Source organism: Epinephelus fuscoguttatus, linkage group LG17 (genome assembly GCF_011397635.1).
Source record: "Epinephelus fuscoguttatus linkage group LG17, E.fuscoguttatus.final_Chr_v1".
NCBI classification, from domain to species: domain Eukaryota; kingdom Metazoa; phylum Chordata; class Actinopteri; order Perciformes; family Serranidae; genus Epinephelus; species Epinephelus fuscoguttatus.
The window spans coordinates 1,788,473-1,810,505 of NC_064768.1; the positions used below are offsets into that span (position 1 = coordinate 1,788,473).

The window sequence follows — 22,033 nt, forward strand, 5'->3', positions numbered from 1 at the left end:
GGAGGTATCACTTGTTCGCTATGTTGCCAACTCTGAGAGGGTCTTCCTCAGGCAAAGGTATTATGATGTTTTTATAATGAGGCAAATAGAAACATAATCAGCCAATTGTGTGTTATGTTTTTTTTTTTAGCCCCGCCATATAAGCCTCAATACCGAGCAATACCCACAGAGCCTTCTCATATGTCACAACATCACAAATAAATAATACCTCCTACGGGGCTTAAAACTATTCAGTGTGCAGATAATTCCTTGTTTTTCACAAAAGGAGAATAGTTTCTCAGTGAATTTTCTTCATTTGTCTTAAATGTCCAAACAAAACCAGCACTGAACCCAACTGAATGAACTGGAGGGTTACAGCAAATTACCTCATTTCAAGTACAAGTCCATAACAGAGTGTTACAAAGATCAGGAAAGTATACACATCTCTGAGGAAATGTTACACTCCAAATTTACAAGCTCCTTTGTTTAATCACCACTTTAGTCTTTGTAAAAATCTTTTTCTTTTATGATTTACTCTCCTTTATAATTCATGTTTTATCCATGTTAATATTTGGTGTCCTGTTAAAATGTATATTATGTATTTATACAGTACAGGCCAAAAGTTTGGACACAACTTCTCAATCAATGCGTTTTCTTTATTTTCATGACTATTTACATTGTAGATTCTCACTGAAGGCATCAAAACTATGAATGAACACGTGGAGTTATGTGCTTAACAAAAAAAGGTGAAATTACTTAAAACATGTTTTATATTCTAGTTTCTTCAAAATAGCCACCCTTTGCTCTGATTACTGCTTTGCACACTCTTGGCATTCTCTCGATGAGCTTCAAGAGGTAGTCACCTGAAATGGTTTCCACTTCACAGGTGTGCCTTATCAGGGTTAATGAGTGGAATTTCTTGCTTTATCAATGGGGTTGGGACCATCAGTTGTGTTGTGCAGAAGTCAGGTTAATACACAGCCGACAGCCCTATTGGACAACTGTTAAAATTCATATTATGGCAAGAACCAATCAGCTAACTAAAGAAAAACGAGTGGCCATCATTACTTTAAGAAATGAAGGTCAGTCAGTCCGGAAAATTGCAAAAACTTTAAATGTGTCCCCAAGTGGAGTCGCAAAAACCATCAAACGCTACAACGAAACTGGCACACATGAGGACCGACCCAGGAAAGGAAGACCAAGAGTCACCTCTGCTTCTGAGTTCATCCGAGTCACCAGCCTCAGAAATCGCAAGTTAACAGCAGCTCAGATCAGAGAGCAGATGAATGCCACACAGAGTTCTAGCAGCAGAGCCATCTCTAGAACAACTGTTAAGAGGAGACTGCGCAAATCAGGCCTTCATGGTCAAATAGCTGCTAGGAAACCACTGCTAAGGAGAGGCAACAAGCAGAAGAGATTTGTTTGGGCCAAGAAACACAAGGAATGGACATTAGACCAGTGGAAATCTGTGCTTTGGTCTGATTAGTCCAAATTTGAGATCTTTGGTTCCAACCGCCGTGTCTTTGTGAGACGCAGAAAAGGTGAACGGATGGATTCCACATGCCTGGTTCCCACTGTGAAGCATGGAGGAGGAGGTGTGATGGTGTGGGGGTGTTTTGCTGGTGACACTGTTGGGGATTTATTCAAAATTGAAGGCACACTGAACCAGCGTGGCTACCACAGCATCCTGCAGCGACATGCCATCCCATCCGGTTTGCGTTTAGTTGGACGATCATTTATTTTTCAACAGGACAATGACTCCAAACACACCTCCAGGCTGTGTAAGGGCTATTTGACCAAGAAGGAGAGTGGAGTGCTGCGGCAGATGACCTGGCCTCCACAGTCACCGGACCTGAACCTAATCCAGATGGTTTGGGGTGAGCTGGACCGCAGAGTGAAGGCAAAGGGGCCAACAAGTGCTAAACACCTCTGAGAACGCCTTCAAGACTGTTGGAAAACCATTTCAGGTGACTACCTCTTGAAGCTCATGGAGAGAATGCCAAGAGTGTGCAAAGCAGTAATCAGAGCAAAGGGTGGCTATTTTGAAGAAACTAGAATATAAAACATGTTTTCAGTTATTTCACTTTTTTTGTTAAGTACATAACTCCACATGTGTTCATTCATAGTTTTGATGCCTTCAGTGAGAATCTACAATGTAAATAGTCATGAAAATAAAGAAAACGCATTGAATGAGAAGGTGTGTCCAAACTTTTGGCCTGTACTGTATATTCATGTACTTACATCACAATGTGTTACACAACAAACCAGGAGTACTGTCACCACCAGAGATGGCTGGTATAAGTGGGCTAGCAGAGCTACACCCTGCTCATCTTTTACAATAAAGATGAGAAAATTATTAAATTAAAGAAAATATTAGAATATTAGTTATTGAACCTTAGAAGTGATTGTATTTGGCGGAACCTATAGCAGCAACAGCACTAAAATAGTCACAAAAACGCAGGATTTGTGGGCTGATTTTTTTTTACAGCCTATACTCCTAGAATCAGCTTCCAATCCTTGTTGTCACATTGTGAGTGACAGGTGTCATGACAAGTCCCCTTGATTTACTGTCCAGTTGGGCTAAATTAATCCAGACCAGGCCACTGACTTTTGGCCAATGACAGCGTGTGGAAGTACAGTGAGGACCTGACCGCTGTTACTGCAGTGGGAGAGTGAGCGTAGTCCTGCGAATTGTGTTAGCATCATGCTGAACGAGGTGGATTATTTTAAATGTTGTCTATCGAGCAGGACCTCATCCAAAAATCATCGGACTTAAATGACTTGGTGATTAACCTGTTTGCATCCAAGAAGGGCCGTTGATGTGAGCTTCTCTTCAAATAAGGAATGCCCAAGCCCTAACCTCTTATTAAAGGAGCCTTACTCCTTTCCTTTCTTTACCTTTCCTGTCTGTGTGTACAGCCGAAAATAGTGTGCGTGCATGCGTGCGTGCGAGAGCTTTTGGCTCCAGAATGTTTTTGTACTTAGCCTAATTCTCTAGTTTTGTTGTAGTGCATTGTTGCTGTAACCTGGTACTGTGTCTCGGTGTGATGTTACTGTCACTGCAGCTGAGCTATTGCTCAGTAAAGGCCATAGGCCTAATGTGTTAGCCCTCCTACCCAATTTCACCACGAGCCGCTACTGGTCACCACAGACCTTTGTTTTTAACAGTACATGGGGAACATTTCAGTTCTTAACAGTATGACAGACACCATGTTGTTGTTGTTAACATTATAGAATTTCTTTATCATTACAGTGTATTTCATTTCAATGTGGATGTTTTGGAGAAGGCATTTTGTTTCCATACAGTGGTGGAAAAAAGTTTTCGGACACCCTTAAAATTTTACACAATCTCAAATATTATCATGAAATATTTGTGGAAAAATCCTTTTTGTGTTTCAAAAGGTGTGGCTGCATTAGACAGATACAAACAAATACAAATTATATTTTTTTGTTTAATGTTTACAAAAAAAAACTAACAAAACTAAATTCTTGACAGTTTCAATATGTCATTTCTCAACATTGTCGGTATCAAAGTCAACAAATAACAGAGAATGTGTTCAAAACTGAACAAAAAATAAATAAACCATCACATCATCAAATTAATATTTAGTAGCCCTGCCATTGGCACGTAGTAGAGCTCTAATCCTGGCTGGCATGTTCCCCACGAGCCTTTCACACTGTTGAGGGGTAATCTTGTCCCATTCTTCTTGAATTACTGCTTTTAATTCTCCTAAATTCTTGAAACAGACCTTTTGATAATCCACCACAGATTTTCAATGGGGCTCATGTCCGGGGATTGAGCTGGCCACTCTAAGACCTGGATACTGTGCTCCTGCAGCCAAGTTCTACTGGCCTTGGATGTGTGGCAAGGGGCATTATCTTGTTGAAACATCCAGTTTTTACCTCGATGGAACAGTGCACGTGCAGAAGGGAGCATGTGGGTTTCGAGAATGGTACAATACTTGGTAGAGTTCAATGTGCCGTCACAGACAATGAGATGACCAACACCAGCAGCACTCATGCATCCCCAAACCATGATACTGCCTCCACCATGCTTGACAGTAGGTACTGTACATGCTGGAGATAAGGCTAACCTCTGTCTCTCATTGATCAGGGGCTTCTTGATAGCCTTGTAGGACCTTAAGCCATGATCTAAAAGTCAGCCATGTACAGTGCGGGTGGAACACTGGACACCAGTTTGGTTTGACCACTGCTGCTGAAGCTCCTGTGATGTCATTCGGCGGTTTTGCCTGCACATGCGGATCAGGATGCGGTCATTTCTTGCTGAAGAAACCCTTGAACGCCCATATCTTGGTTTGTCTTCCAAGCTGTTGGTTCGTCTGTATTTCTGCAGAGTGTATCCAACTGCTGAAGGACTGCATCTGCACTTCCTGGCTATCTGGCAGCAGCTGTACCCTTCCTGGCTGGGAATCTTTATCTTCAGGCGTGTTTCCTGCGTTAGGTTCCTTGTTTTAGCCATTTTTGTGTCTGAAGAACTTTCAAATGTGCTGGCTTTATGTAGACACAAAGCTTGGCAACAAAAATTGTGTCTTTTAATAAAAAGAACGACCTTCATCACTGGTACCAAAATGACCCAATACTCAAAATTTCTTATGTATTTTTATGGAACCAATTAATTTTGAGTTTTTAATGGCTTTTTTAGGATTTAAATTGCTCTTGAAGACCTAAGAGTGATTCTTGATGCAATATTTCACAAATGCATGGGGTGTCCCAAAACTTTTTTCCACCACTGTAGCTGACATATCACAGTTACATTTTAGTTAATACATCGGTTGAAAATTAAATTCATTTTGTAACGTACGGTAATATAAAGTCCTTCTGTTGCCAAAAATGACCTTGCGTACTCTTGACATTGCTTGTTTTATCGACATTTTGACTCTTAAGAATAATTCGCACTGTCTACGTGAGCTGAAGGCCGACAAAGAGTCCGAGGTCCCACCCAACGCTGCTTGCAGCTTTAATTGTATTTAGTTTTTAGCCTTGCCTTGTGAGATCTAAGATACGAAAAAAAATTGTAAAATAAGCCTACACCCTACACTGTAGCTTCTTCTGCATTATAAGTTGATGTTTTACAACTTTCTGCAAGTATGTCAGGATCCCTGTACGAGGTACACTGTAAAAACTATTACTTAAACTACTTAAACTGAGGGCGCTACTGTAGAAATGATTATGCGCTCAACTTCCAGTGAGATAGCAAAAGTAGTAGTAAGCTAGTTAGTCATAGACTGTTCGTGGTTAGTCCCACGGCTACTCTTGGTGGCTAACCGCCAACACTGGTTCTTTTCTAAAGTAATTTGCCTTCAGTTTAGCAAATACCGATTTATTTTTTAACAAATATTTAACTAATGTTAACCTACCATTTCCTAAAATGTCTTGGCGGAGCTCTGGTACCTGTTGCACTATCCATGTCTGTAACAACTAACAACCAGTCTATACTAAATTTTTGTCCTCAGCAGTGTGTTGAACATGTAACCAGAACAAAAAGGGATTGTTCCTGTTGCCAAACGTACCATTGATATGAGAAATAAAACCACGAGTTTCATGAGACATAGCGAAAAAGTATGAAATCAGAATTTGCAAAAGAGAATGACATGTAGACTGACAGGTCCGTCACTCAATGTCAGTACATGATATCCCTGTCTTTCTCTATCTGACTTCATTCTCAACCTACATTAGAAAATTGCTCGTTATAAAATAGACTCAGCAACATACCTTGAAATATGTAGGCTATTTAGTCATTAGGTCTGAGAATGTGTTATTTATTTACAGTACTTCCTATATATCATATAAAAAAATAAATGCCAAAAGTTATTTCTTTTACTATTACTTTATATTACTATTACTTAAGTCTGCTGCTAAATTCAGCATCATGTTTCGCTCAGAACACAGTTTTTAATAAATCTGAAGTTATAAAAATATGTGAACTGCGTCGTTAACACAAACGAGCAGAGGATTAACTAAGAAACATGACATTTATTAACTTTATATGGAGCTACAGTTAATATTGAATTATGTTAAATGTGAATGAATGAATGAATGAATTTTATTTTCGAACGAGTATACAAATAAAAAAAAAACAAAATATAATTATAGCGATGGGTTGGGTCTGGGTATTTTTAGGCAATTCTGAGCAACAAGCAGAAGAATTGCAAGACATTTAGGAGTTTAGCAACACAATCTGCCTTTTGCATCAGCTGAGGCTTGAACTCACAACCTCTTAGACTAAGGATCAATTTCTATCTCACTGAGCTAATTAGTCAGTGACAATTCATGTGTAGCTTCACAAATTGACTAAGCCAAACATGCAGGTGTAGCAGCCGTCCATGCATGGAAAAGCAGATTTCAAACCACTGTAAAAAATTCAGTTATCGAAACAAAAGTCTGAAAATACACATACTGCATCTAGACAGCATGGAGATGTTGGTAATTTGTTTGTAACAATGATTGATTTGCTCCATAAGTGAAAAAGAGAGCAAAATTCAAAATGCTGTCAAAAACTCAGTTTTTGAGATAAAATTCTGAAATTTGCCACACATCATCTACCATGACTCTAGAATTCTCTCTTTTTTTCATGAACATTGAAGATTTATTTTGCAAGAATTTGCATGTATATGTTAACAGTACCGTTTACAGTCAAACATTTTGATGCACTGTAGGCTCAATTTTTGATAAATCAAAAATCTGAGAAACTTAGTTTTTGTAGGACAGTCTGAAGATGCTCTGTAGCAAGTTTGGTGTCAATTGAGCAAAAATTGTGGGAGGAGATAGGTTTAAGAAGTTTTACAGTTTTTGAAAAAAAAAACAGAGTGATGAACTTCATAATTTCTAATAGGTTTAAATGTACAAAAGTTTATTCAGTATTGTGGCTACAGTTTGTTGAAAGTTGTGAAGTTGTAGCACTTACGGTTGATTTGTTATGAATTTTCAAAGTTTTGAAATTTAGATGCTTGCTGTAGCGCCACCATCAGGACTATTGGCTTGAGTTTACAGCTGAGGATATCTGGCATGAGACTGGACCTTTGTCTAATTTATGCCCCCATAATCTAATTATTTGTCTAATATGGTTTCATATGAGTAAATGGAATGGGAGTGGCGTGTTTTGTATCTGAAGGAGATTTTATAGATATAGCCTCTTAATTTGGTTCTCATAGTTTAACCAGATTAATGCATTTAACTTTGAAATGTACACTTTTTTCCCCAGGGGGCCATGACCCTGGACCCACCTAGAGGGTCCATGGTCCACCCCCCCATAGTTTCATAAAATCCTGTAGGAAACACTGATATAAATATCCATATACACATATACTCTCCCTTGAAAAAGAGGTTGTTAATCTCAGTGGGATCTTCCTGGTTAAATACTACATGAATATCCACATAAATATTTAACTGTACTAAGCAATTATAATATAACAATTTTCACTATTTTATTTATATCCCTCCTCACACTCCCAGGTAACACACTTTCTCCTCTATATAGCTGTTTAGAAATAATTTTTTGTACTTCTTTTTAAACAGATTTATGTTTGTACTTGTTTTATCTCCATCTCCAGACTGTTCCACAAAGTCACACCACAGCTCAATACGCACATGCTTTTCATAGTTGTTCGTACTTTGTTTTTTTGAAATTTAGATCTCCCCTTAGATTATAACCTCCCTCTCTTTCTGTGAACATTCCTCGGATATTTTTTGGCAGTAGATTATTCCTTGCTTTGTACATTATTTGCGCTGTTTTGAATTTAACCAGATCCATAAATTTCAACGTGTGTGTTTATAAACAGTGGGTTTTGTGTGTTCTCTGTATCCAGCATTGTTTATTGTCCTTATTGCTCTTTTCTGTATTGTGCATATTGGCTGTAGAGTGCTTCTGTACATATTTCCCCAGACCTCAACACAGTAAGATAGATACGGTAAAAACAGTGAACAGTATAGAGTGTATAGTGATTTATGATCCAGAATGTGTCTTGTTTTCCCAAGAATTGCAGTGCACTTTGAAAGCTTTGCTCGTATGTGGTTTACATGTGCTTTACATGGGGTTTCCAGCAGATTTTGTGGTTAAGGACTACACCAAGAAATTTAATGTCATATACTCTATTTGTGTGTTATCTATTATCAGTTCTACATGAGAGTCTGTTTTAGGTCTTCCAAACAGCATAGTTTTTGTTTTGCTCAGATTTAATGATGATTTATTTCTGTCAAACCACAGTTTTAGTTTATTTCTGTTGTAATCATCTTCAAAATCTGCTGCAAATTCTCCCCCGAAACAGAAAATGCTAGTGTCATTGACACAAAACAAATGTCAATCATTTTGATACTCTACATATGTCATTCACATACAATATAAATAATTTCTGACTTAATACTGACCACCGTGGTACTCCGCATGTAATGTCCATGTACTCCGATTTATGGTCACCTATTTGCACAAACTGTTGCCTGTTTCTTAAATAGCTCTTCACCCAGCTCAATCCAACCCCCCTTATACCATACCTTTCTGGTTTATATAATAATGTGTTGTGATCGATGGTGTCGAAGGCTTTTTTTAGGTCCAAAAATACTCCAACTACTATTTTTTTGTTGTCTATACAATTTGTGATTTCTTCTATTAATTTGATTAGTGCCAGAGATGTTGATCTGTCCGTTCTGAATTGACTGTCTGTAAGAAGATTGTGTTTTTCAATGTATTTTTCCAGTCTGTCTGCAAAAAGTTTTTCGAATATTTTGGAGAATTGGGAGAGTAAAGAAACAGGCCTGTAGTTTGTGAAATGATGTCTATCTCCAGTTTTAAACAGCAGTATCACTTTTGCTATCTTCGTTTTGTTCAGAAATGTACCTGACTGAAAAGACAAGTTGCAGATGTGGGTTAATGGTTTTGCAATTCCTTCAATAATGTTCTTCACTGTTGTCATGTCAATATCATTCCAGTCTGTAGATGTCAAAAAATAATGCCATCAGTGCTCTTTACTTAAACAGTAAGAGTGTAAACCAAATAAAAATATCACTCTCAAAAAACCAGAGCAGAAAACAAATAGTCAGTTAACTAAATAGACCACTATTCTTCCTACCCTCTGTGTGTGTCTGCATGCTGGCGGCTTGCCTGGTGGATTGATAGTAAGTGCTGGAGAGGATCACTGGAATGGACTGCTTGAATCGCGGAGCCCTGGGCTGGCCGGAAAACCTGGATCGGACTACATGAAAAACTGGATCAGAGTTCTTGGATTGGCATTTTTCCATGCAGTCAGATCCAATGCAGATGCACGTTTTTTGCTAATATCGGCAGCCAATACGGGACATCCCTAAATGTAGGCCTACAGGGGCCTGATATAACATTAATTTATTTAATGCCTAAATAATGAGCACTTGTCAAGCACGGTTGAGTTTGCAATTTAATAGCCTACTATTACAGTTTAAAACTAGTAGTAGGCTATAATGTTTCTCTTAACTGTTGATTCGGGAGATGACATTTGATAAAGTTTTGGATGTGACGTCGTGACGTGACAGCTCAGACCTGAGAAAGAGAAGAAAAGATGGCAAGCATCAAGCGAGTTGGTCTCCCCCCCACCCCAAAAAAAAAACACAACGTCATAACTTCTGCAAGCAGCAGCAGGTCCAGTGGCCATCAGAGTGGAGGAGGGAGAAGCACAACCCGAACCACCCAAAAAAAGATGACTCTGGGCAGTCTCCTTCAAAGAGAAGCAGATGCGGTGGCAGGTCTTGTCGGCACCATACAGGAGCGAGCAGGAGCAGAGATAACTGCCTGTTGTCGCGAGCCCATTCAGGGCTGTACGTTAACTTTTTTAGCCCATAGCACCAGTGCTACAGAGGGTGATAATTTTGTAGCACAGGCCAGAAAGTTTGTAGCACCTGTCACGATAACAAATTTTGCTGGGCGATTAATTGCGTCAGAAATTATTGCAATAAGCGATAATATTGCCCAATATTGTGCTTTTAAGACAATTTTTTTTATTGTTGTAATTTTGCTGTTTTTAGACCATTTTTAAAACTTATATGATGGTAATAAAAGCATAATTATGCAAGTACACCCTTTTAAAGAAGAATATTTACGAATGCAAAAAAAGAAAATTTAAATATCTGAAATAACGTGTAAAAATACCAAAATAAATAAATAAAGACCTTATGAATACAAAAAATTACAAAAAAATAGACTGTCAGTCTCTCACTCTCAGGTGTGCAGTTAAGTTGGTCGTATTCACTCTTTTTGTTGAGATGGTTTTAGAACAAACCTGGCATACTGGCTCGTCCAAATTACTGGGCTCCCCTCTGTCATTTGGTTTAAATCCAAAACACTCTCACACAGGGGCTGTGGCATTTGGTTTACGAACAAGTTCCCTGTCTTTCTCTTACGCTCAACTCTCTCGCCTCGTCTCCCCCTCATGAAGATCACACTCTGTGTGTGTAGCCCATAGCCCCGCCTCCCCCACAGAGACAAAGGCACTTGATGACAAGAGCTTTCCCTCTGTTCATTATGCTAATGAACCAACTCACCTGGCTGCCATGCACGGCAGTGAATGCTTTTGTCGTCTAGTGAAAAAAAACGAGAAAAAAACAGACCACACACACACACACACACACACACACAAGTGGCTCGCAAGCAGTGTGTGCTACTAGGCAAATAAATTCATTTTTCAACATTTTTTTCCATCGCTGTACAGCCCTGCCGTTATTCAGGCAGATGAAGACCCCCTTCTCTGGTGGAAATGTGATGGGGCCAGGCATTTTCTTCTGATGTCGAGGGTTGCCCAAAAGTACCTGTGCGTTTGTGCCACGAGCTCTCCATCAGAGCGGGTGTTCAGCACCGTGGGCAAAGTTCCACTACATGCCCTGCTCCAGCTGGAATAAGTAAACATGCTGGTTTTTCTGGCAAAAAAACCTTGAATAGTTTTGAAGCATATGATGCTGCTATAATTATCATTATAGTTTGTTTTTATTTCATTTTCAATGAGGAGTAGCCTGTTCTGACGGACAGAAAAGTTAAGACTTTGAGAGGGTGAACTTTTCCAAGTAAAGGTAGGCTCTAAAAATAAACCAACGAACAGTATTTCCTATTGCGTTCTTAGGATAGGATTATATATGCCCATTTTCAGTCATGCCTTGTTATTTATTGTTCTATTTTTCTTACTGGATAAGCCCTAGTACTGGATGCTGTAGAGCTGTGCTTTTAATTTGATTCATGTTGATAGATTTTAAAATAAACCAACGGACTGTAGCCATTGCGTTCTCAGGACATGCTGTATAGCACACATTATCGTTACTGCTATTGTTATTTATTGTTACCTTTAATTATTTGATAAGCCTATAAGTATTGGATGCTATAGTTTTAATTTAATTCAATTCTGTCGATTTACTGTACTGCAAGTGGACTGTAGCCCACAGACAATTTGTTGTTATTTCATTCTGTTTGGTTGACTGCTGCATTTGCGTATTTGTTAATAAAAGTTGTTAATGTTGTACATGTTTTGTTGTTAATTTTTTAAATATTCTTAAGCCTATGTAATGTTTGCTATTCTGTTTCTGAATGGTAAAAAGAAAAAAAAAACACCACGGCAAAGTGTGACCAGAAAAGCACTGTTGAAGCTGTGATTTTGGGATATTTGTCAGGAAGTTTCACACAATGCCTCCCTGTGTTTTGGAGAGAGTTGTCAGATGGTAAACATTCAACATACAGATATATTGTACTGTATGTACTGTATATACAGTTATCTAACTGAGTGTCTTCTTTTTGTCTATCTCTACAGCGCTGCCCTAGAGGTGGAGCTGTCGGATGATTCTTTTCCCCCTGAAGATTTTGGAATTGTTTCGGGAATGTTGAATGTCAAATGGGACAGGATTGCACCGTATCCTTGAACCTAATGGTCCTCTCTTAGCCTGCAGTTGTTGATGAAGTCAGTGATGTTAGTTTTAACACACATCTGTATCCCCAGTTACTCAGGGCTTCACACATTGATCTACCATCAATCATTTTGTAACCTCTGGCTGCCTCTGTTAGCTGCACATAGATTTAAAAAGTGAAATGATGACATGTCAACATCACAGACATCCTTTCATGTTCCACACCCAGAGAATTTTGTTATGTCGCAGACATTGTCATATTTTGTCGCACAGTGTGATTGGTATATTTTAATCGTCGCCATAGAGAAAGTAGTTTTAAATCCACACTAACTCCGACCTGCATTCAGTGTCTCTGGCCACATATGCAGCAGTCTGTCAGCAGCAGCTCCTGCGGAGCAGAGAGGATAGGCTGGTCCATTATACTTGTGTGGGCTGGCCAAACTGCCTTCACCAGGCTGACTGATAGCAGACATTTACTGAACCAAAATCTTTTTCATTTGTATTTATTGATTTCATTGATTTTATTTCCCTGCCCTCCGTAGCAAGTGAGACTGGGAGCTGATCAGTCAGTGTAGATATGGATGATAAATTAAAAACAGGAAAACAGCATATTTGTGTGATTTTTAAACAGCTGTCGGTGCAGATTACTCTTCACTAAATGTGACAGAAATAGATTTGTAGCGTAAAAAACGCAGGTGGTATGTGATTACTGAAACCTTTCACCAAAGCACAAATTGAAAACTTGAAAACATGCCGCTCTTTAATGTCTTTAGAGCAATACTTAAAAAATGCTGCACACCCAACAGTAAATCAGGCTTGAGAAGGTAAGTTTGATTGTTGAGGCGGCAGAGATCAGTGGAGTCGATGGTGCACATGGACACAACAGATCAGGGCATCTTTCAAGAACTTGTTTTGCATAATGCCGCACAGAAAGAACTCTATGTGGGGCTCTAAAATCTCAAACACACTTCTCTGATTTAACCCTATGGGCCCGAACGACGCATAGTGCGTCCAAATTCACACCTGTTCTTCTCTATTGATTTTCTCCATGACTGTGCATCATAGTGAGAAGCACGTGAAACAGCGGAATTGTAGCTTTCCGAAAAGACCAAGCACTTGTCGGTAGTCCAATGTTTTCACAGCGAAAAACAATGATAAAGTTACACTAAAATTATGTCTAACAGAGCTTTGCACACACATTATTCTTGGATGGATTATTCGCGAATGCAGGGTTGCACAGAAATGCCACACATATCACATGAAAGTGCAGGAGCAGAGCTTTCCAGTGATACCACACACATCATTGTGCTGTCATCTCATCACGCTATAAATCCAGATTAATTGTCTACAAAATAAAAACCTGACGAATTTCTTGACAACCCATTATACAGATCTTGTTATCAGTCACTTCATATAGTGAGGAATATCGTATCTTACCACGTCTTAGGCTTACGTGTGTTTCTCCCTGTCTATCCAAATTTGTAGTCCAGCTTTCAAGATGCAAATATCTCCATATTGTCCAGTTGACACTCCATCAAACTTTGTATGACAAGACCAGCCACTTCACCTTTGCGCACCCAGACAACTGTAGCCTAATTATGCATGCATGACAGGGCCGTAGTCACCATATACATTGAGGGGGACACGTCGTGTGTGTGTGTGTGTGTGTGTCCAATATATAACTGAAAACAACAACAAACTTTGTTTATTGCAAACAAAGTGGCAAATATTATCTTGGAGGGCATCATTGCACTTGGTTGACTATTTTTCTATTATCTTTGATGTAAATATTGCATGTTTCTTTCAGATAAAACACATTTTTGACTTGTGAATGTCAATGGAATTTCTTGCAATAATGAAAAAATACTGGCAATCGTGTCCGCCTGGCACAAACCACATGTTTTGAACAGCTGTGAAGTGACAGAATGTCCCACCATCATGGTTCTTACATTGCCAGATTCCAGAGAGTCTCCCCTCTGCATATATGGCAGAATATGTCATTTTCCAACTTGCTATGGTGAGATACATGTAAAATGTAAGAATTTAGTAACACGGATTTGTTTTTTTTTCATTGATATAAATTTAATATAAAATGCAGACACATAGGAGGACATGAAATGATGGCAAATCTGGATACCCCACATTGTCCTGAAAACAACAAGATATAGCATGTGTATGTAGCCTTTATAATGACTGTGATATGAGCTTAAAAGTAAAGGCAGTAAAAATACCCCAAAAACACCTAGGGCCCATAGGGTTAACACCTAAAATCTGAAGACAGTCAGATCATGAGGTTGTTCTCTTTTTAACTAGTTTGAAATGTTCATAACTGGACTTGTCATCTTTTTTCAAGTTGTCAGATTTAACTCTTGAACTTCCAGAGCCAGCAATGTCTCCCACACAGTGGTGTTGCGCCCCCTCAAGGCTGGTTACTTCAACTTCACCTCTGCCTCTGTCAGTTACCTGGCCCAGGAGGGAGGACAAGTTGTGGTAAAAGCAGCTGATAATCCTTTGGAATCAAAGCAGTTACTATATGTGGTGTAATGAAGGAAGCTGAAGAGTTTGTCTACTGTCTTCTTTGTTTACTGCAGGTTGGATACACCAGTGCCCCTGGCCAGGGAGGCATCCTGGCTCAGCGGGAGTTTGACCGGCGCTTCTCCCCACACTATGTAAGTGAAAAAAAGTGTATGTCCCTTGCTGTTTGAGACTCCTGAGTGGATTGACATGCAGTCATCAGGGTTGGTGGATCTGAATACCCAAACCCCTGCAGTACTTACTGTTCTTTAGCAGACACAACAACCAGTAATTAACTTGTGTTTGGCCTTTATTGTTAAATCAATATTATGTGCCCATAGGCGTCATTCAGGTATGGCGAGGTATGGCAGCTGCCATACCTTGGAATCGGGAGAAAAAAAAGAGAGAGAAGTTCTGTAGTCATTACTCGAGGCGCATTGGCTGGTTGTTTTCATTGTATTGCACTTAAATAGGTCAATAACATGCTCATCAGTGAATACGAGTGTTATTGAATCAAATTGTTCGCCACTTCGCTCCTCCGCGAGTTTTGAGTGAGTTGCTGTATATTTCCAAATAGTCAACCGGTGGCAAATAGCCGCCGGGCACCTAATAGTCGCTGGGGGTTTGACCCCATTTTGCGTATTAAACGCCGGTCCAATTAAACGCCCGGGCGATTATTTCCTCATTCATTGCCTCATGGCTGTCCCTCCTTCAGGGACTGTTTGCGCTTTTACGCACAGGTCGGTGGTGAAGTGGTGCACATGACTCGTGCGACGGACGGACAGACAGACGGCCACGTATCTAAAACAGGTAATACATATGGCTACATCTTTCCCACATCAAATATCCGTGATCACCTACACCCGCGTGCGTAAAAGCGCACACAATTCCGTGTCCTCTCACCGCGGATGCTGTGATTTGATGGCCCGGTACTCATTGTAGCCCACTCTTATAAGACCCAATAATAATAATAATGATAACTATAATAATAATAATAAGTTACTGTGGGCCTATATGCCATGCCTTTTAATGAAATTACCAGAAGAGTTCGCTGAAAAACAGGTAATGTCAGCCTGAATTACTCATGTGCGTCCCCGGTGAAAATCGCTGACATGCATGGGGAATGCAGCTTCTACAGGCTCGCCATAGCTTACTGTCAGGATTCAGGGACCAGAATTCGGGATTGCGGACGGTCGGGATGGCGATATTTCGGTGTGGCGGCCTATAACTGTTGGTTAAATGGCCCGTTCAGTTGGTATTCGGATAACTGGGGTTTTACTGGTATAATGCAATAGCACCACCCAGCGGTGAAACCCGTGTAAACGTGTACACGAAAAAAATGACCCACTCTAAATGTTTAGAGATTTTTGTACACGAACTCACCCCTACATTATACACTATTTTTGCACTAAAAACATACTGGACAGGAACTGTAGCCAAATAACAGCCTGGTGCAGGTCTGTGCAAAAAAAAAAAAAAAAAAAAAGCCTTGAGCCTGGTTCTTTTAAACGCCTGGGGTCAAAATCGATTTTGTGAAATAAATGCCCAGGCTGCTATTTGGAAAAATACGGTATCTATGTATTGTAAAAGCATTTTGCTCTGCTGCTGTAGACAGCCTGTCTAAATGATGTCTTGAAGCCTGTCTGAGTGTATGTGGGTTTTTTTCTTCATGTCGGCATGTTAAGCTTGTATTTTCAGTCTCTAGAGACACTCCAATAAATTCGCCTATACAGTATTGTACCAAATTGGCCTTTGTTTTACTGTGTTTCATACACTGGACCTCTTGGTTATCTTCTAGAAATGAGCTTGTAATTAATTTATTTTCTTTATTTTCTGTGAAGATGAACACATGACTAATGATAATTAAACGTCCGCTCGCTGTCCGTGGTGCTGAAATATGCGCTGAAATAGGTCCGATGTTTTCACTGCTCTCACCAAGTCGTGCATTACATGCAGACATGAGGTATTATGAATGTGAGAAACAGCTTCATGTCCTTTGAAACAGTTTTCAGTAGCATATTATGTACTTCTGACAGGTCAAAGACCAAAGTGAAGTTTTATATAAGTTCATATTTTTGAAACTCCATCATCAGTTGCTCTGTGACGTCATGTCACATTGCCATACCTTAGCTTTTGCTGAAACGACGCCCCTGTATGTGCTCCTACTGCACAGACAGACAGATAAATAATAAATAATAATAATATTAATAATAAAAGGGACGCTGCTGTGCCTCTCTTTATGGGGAAACGCGCTTATTGTTTCTGCTGCGGGGTGGGGTGGGGTGCTCGCTGCAGGTATTTAATAACCTCAGGCAGATATCTTTTCACGTTACAGTCTTTTGTATTTTTTGTTATGATCCTTCCACTGTAGCTCTGCAGGAAACACTGTACAGGGGAATAAAAAGTGGGACGCAGTAACTTCATTGATTATTTAAATCTCCAGATACGCCAAGTATATGCGTGAAGATTCATCTCTAAGAGGGGGACGATTCAAAGGCAGTGTGCAGATTCAGATGTGTGTGAAATATGTACTCAACATTCAGATCTTGTTCAGCATACCAGCACTGTTACAGTGAAAGTGAAATGGCTCGTTATATGTAACTTCTCAACTTTCATTTTCATTCATTGATTTATTTTTTCCACGTTTTTGGTCGGCTAGTTGGATTGGTAGGATTCAAGTGCAGTAAATGTAAATGTAGTAATGTATTCGTAAAATAATTTTGAAATGGTTGCTTATGAAACGCTGATAGGTCCATGCATATACCAAATCCTACACATAGACAGATTAACTAATACAGTGGCCTCTGGCTATTTTTAAGGTTGTCATTTTCATGCCAAACAACACAAACATTCCATAAACATTCCGCATTTTATATCAATTCCAGAGTGAGCAAGTACCTTGTAGCTGGTATTAAAAAAAAAAAAGAAATTGTGGAAAGAGGTAGGTTGAACTGCACTCTGTTTTGGTAGTTTTGCTGAAACATTCAATGTTGTTCATTTGCAGAATGAGGGAAATTGAGTGTTAGTGTGTCTTAACATTCAGAATTTTTTTTTTTTTTTTTAATCATATAGTCCAGATGTAAAAACTATTATCCAACACTTAAAGGGCACTTGCCCCAGGATATCCAGATGGCTCTTAGTTTGAAACTGACATGTTATTTGTAGTAGGCCAATCTACCCGCTTTGTTCAATGTAAAGAGCATGAAGAAATCTATAAAGATTTGGACCTCTAGCAAGATGGTCATGATGGCTCAATGGATTTGTTCTGTTTTGGAATACACAGTATTCTTCCAAATTAGTGTTTGTGTATTTTAATATTCTCTCTTTTTTTTACCATACACCTGTCTGCATCCCTGATATAAAACCAGCACGTGAAAGTTCTTCAGAGACAAAAATAGCCAAAACAAGGAACCTAATGCAGGAAACACGCCTTAAGATACAGATTCTCAACCAGGAAGGGTACAGCTGCCGCCAGATAGCCAGAAAGTGCAGATGCAGTCCTTCAGCAGTTGGGTACACTCTGCAGAATTAAGGGTTGCTTCAGCAAGAAAGGCTTTTCACATCAGGGGTGTATCAAGGGACTATATTCAACTTATCTTGCATTGAAACATGCATTATGACAACTTAATAAGGTTTACAGTGGTGGAAACAAGTTTTTGGACACCCTTAAAATTTTACACAATCTCAAATATTATCGTGAAATATTTGTGGAAAAATCTTTTTTGTGTTTCAAAAGGTGTGGCTGCATTGGACAGATACAAACAAATACAAATTATATTTTTTTGTTTATTGTTTACAAGAAAAACTAACAAAACTAAATTCTTGACAGTTTCAATATGTCAGTTCTCAACATTGTCGGTATCAAAGTCAACAAATAACAGAGAATGTGTTCAAAACTGAACAAAAAATAAATAAACCATCACATCATCAAATTAATATTTAGTAGTCCTGCCATTGGCACGTAGTAGAGCTCTAATCCTGGCTGGCATGTTCCCCACGAGCCTTTCACACTGTTGAGGCGTAATCTTGTCCCATTCTTCTTGAATTACTGTTTTTAATTCTTCTAAATTCTTTGGTTTATGCTTTGAAACAGACCTTTTGATAATCCACCACAGATTTTCAATGGGGCTCATGTCCGGGGATTGAGCTGGCCACTCTAAGACCTGGATACTGTGCTCTTGCAGCCAAGTTCTACTGGCCTTGGATGTGTGGCAAGGGGCATTATCTTGTTGAAACATCCAGTTTTTACCTCGACGGAACAGTGCACGCGCAGAAGGGAGCATGTGGGTTCTGAGAATGGTACAGTACTTGGTAGAGTTCAATGTGCCATCACAGACAGTGAGATGACCAACACCAGCAGCACTCATGCATCCCCAAACCATGATACTGCCTCCACCATGCTTGACAGTAGGTACTGTACATGCTGGAGATAATGCTTCGCCTGGCCTCCTGCGTGCCCTCACATTAGTAGGAGGAAGATAAAGCTGGAAACTGGACTCATCTGACCACAAAATCTTCTTCCAATTCCTGGCTGTCCAGTTCTTGTGTGCCTGGGCCCAACGACGCAGGGCTAACCTCTGTCTCTCATTGATCAGGGGCTTCTTGATAGCCTTGTAGGACCTTAAGCCATGATCTAAAAGTCGGCCACGTACAGTGCGGGTGGAACACTGGACACCACTTTGGTTTGACCACTGCTGCTGAAGCTCCTGTGATGTCATTCGGCGGTTTTGCCTGCACATGCGGATCAGGATGTGGTCATTTCTTGCTGAAGAAACCCTTGGACGCCCAGATCTTGGTTTGTCTTCCAAGCTGTTGGTTCGTCTGTATTTCTGCAGAGTGTATCCAACTGCTGAAGGACTGCATCTGCACTTCCTGGCTATCTGGCGGCAGCTGTACCCTTCCTGGCTGAGAATCTTTATCTTCAGGCATGTTTCCTGCGTTAGGTTCCTTGTTTTAGCCATTTTTGTGTCTGAAGAACTTTCAAATGTGCTGGCTTTATGTAGACACAAAGCTTGGCAACAAAAATTGTGTCTTTTAATAAAAAGAACGACCTTCATCACTGGTACCAAAATGACCCAATACTCAAAATTTCTTATGTATTTTTATGGAACCAATCAATTTTAAGTTTTTAATGGCTTTTTTAGGATTTATTTAGTATTTTGGCTGTGACTGTACTAAAAGAAATTGCACTTGAAGACCTAAGAGTGATTCTTAATGCAATATTTCACAAATGCATGGGGTGTCCGAAAACTTTTTTCCACCACTGTATGTATGTTTTTAAAGGAAGTGGAGGAGCCTACAAGTGTTATGTTTAGTTTATCTCAGAGGCTCAGCTCCGCTCAGCTGTCTGCTGCTGCTGCGAGAGAAGTCTTCTTCTTCTTCTTGTGTAACCTTGTGTGTATTGGCGGTTAATACAGCATTATCACCACCTAGTGGATTGGAAGCGCATTACACCTATAATAGGCTTTTATTAGGAAAAATATAATTGGATATATTGGTTCGGTTAGATATTTGGCTTTAAATCAAACTGGTTGGAAAATTTTCAAACCGGCACAAGCCTAGTTCAGAGCTCGATACACAAACGTCATGGCAGTGAGCGGGGAATAACTCGTTCCCATGAAAGGGAACGAGTTTGGTTTTGTGGCGTCAGACACAGAACAAACAGCACCCCACTGCAAAGTGTGTTTCAAGGCTGTTGCTACCCAAGGTAGCAGTACTACCAATTTACTGCAGCACCTCAAACAGAGGCATGCTGCCGAGTGGGAGAGGTGTTGCTCCCTACGAAAATATACCTATTCAAGTGCTTGAATTTGTTATTTACGCCTGAACGCAACACAGGCTCCTCTCCATAGACTGTGTGTTCGGTGCCGTGCTGCAGGTTTGGGCCAGGCTCGGTTATAATTGTCTCGGACTCGGGAAAATGCATCCTGAGCGTGTGTGTGTGTGTGTGTGTGTTTGTTAAGTGCAGTAGTATCAAAATTTTCTTTGGGATCGGCCCACTTGACATACTGCTGTGTTGTGCTATGGCCTGTTCAAGTGCTGGAATTTGTTATTTACGTGAAAACGCCTGAACGCAACACAGGCTCTGCTCCAATTGAGTGAGTGTACAGTGCTGTGCTGTGCTGCCCAGGGCGCCATTTAGGCTAGAACCACCAGCCACTTGGTTGTGCCTCTCCATGTATGCTGATCCTGCTTGCATCCTACACCCTGCCACTATGTGCTGGACCATCTCAGGGGCATCTTTGCACAGGCTGCACCTTGGCTCTGATCTGCTGGGGGAGACCCTGGCCTCTATGGCCCTTGTGCTTAGGGCCTGTTCTTGTGCTGCGATGATTAGTGCCACCATGCTGTCTGTCAGTCCAGCATTCTCCAGCCACTGGTAGGTCTTCTTGATATCAGCCACTTCCTCTACCTGACAGTAGTATGCACCATGTAGGGGCTTGTCCCTCCATGTTGTTTGCTCCTCCACCTTTTTGCTCTGATCAGGTTTCTGTTGTCTGAGGCATTCACTTAGCAGCTCATCCTTTGGGGTAGTGCTGCACGATTAATCTAATCACAGTTGCAATCGCGATGTCAGGCTGTGCGATTACATAACCACATAAAAGGCTGCAATTTGCGATTAAATGTAAATGTTGATGTGTGTGCCTGTGAATGTGACCTCTGCTGTAGTGTGTGGATTTTGTTGACATTATGCCCACAAGCTATCCTGGTGTGTGCAGCATGTATGACCATCCGGCGTGCAGCAGTGACCATCATGGATGTGAAGAAGAGCATGAGCATGACCAAGAACAGGCTGAGTTGATGGTGGAAAAATAACTGTCTATTATTTGGCGATAATTCGGATTTAGGTCCAGCGACATTTAACAGAAAGACGTGCTGTGTAACACTTTGAAAGTTAAAGTCACCACGTCCCGCGGCAACACGACCAATCTATATCAACACTTGAGACAGCACAGAGGAAAGTACGAAGAATGCATGAGAGAGAAAGCCAAGCCAAGTAACATTAAAGACAAAGAGACAACTCAAAGTCGCCAGAGCCTCATAAAACAACAATAAAGCATAATTACACATACATTTGTAAGTGACACGCCATACGACAAGACCTCAAAGAGACACAGGAAAATCACATACTCCATAACAGACTATATAATAATGAAAAATTGAGCAATTTTGCTCGGGTTCAGCCCAGTTGACATGCTGCTGTGTTTTCCTATGGCCTATTCACATGGTGGAATTTGTCATTTACGTGACAACGCCTGAACACAACACAGGCTCCATTCCAACTGAGTGTGTGTGTACAGTACCGTGCTGCACTTGCTTTATTTTACGGATAGTTTGGTGTTCAGTTCCAGATTTATAAGCTGATGACACAGTTGACAGCCCCAGACTATGATAGCCAGAGAAAGTGAGTGAGCATGTGTGCAAGGAGTGACTGGCAGGGTGAGGAAGATAACTTGCAGCTTGAGCATGAAAAGTATTGTCTTCCTGACTGAACTTTAACTACAGCTTCTTTTCAGTCAAATTTTCTTTCTCACCAGCACCCGTGTTTTATTGGCCTTTAAAAATACATCGGCCAACATCTAATGTAAATATTAAAAAAAAGTTTTAACCTAAACTGAACAGTACAGTTTTCGTGAAAGTGAGATTTTTCTCCTCTTCCATTCAGAAAAAC

General features: G+C 40.2%; 1 protein-coding gene across 1 annotated transcript in view; it reads left to right on the forward strand.

Moving 5' to 3' along the window:
- ssr2 (signal sequence receptor, beta) overlaps positions 1-22,033 on the forward strand; it is a 40,487-nt gene that overhangs the window by 17,782 nt on the left and 672 nt on the right. The window contains exons 3-5 of the mRNA XM_049601666.1: positions 11,754-11,852; positions 14,229-14,337; positions 14,439-14,516. Of these exons, the coding sequence (XP_049457623.1) occupies positions 11,754-11,852; positions 14,229-14,337; positions 14,439-14,516 (286 nt within the window). The remainder of the gene's footprint in view (positions 1-11,753; positions 11,853-14,228; positions 14,338-14,438; positions 14,517-22,033) is intronic.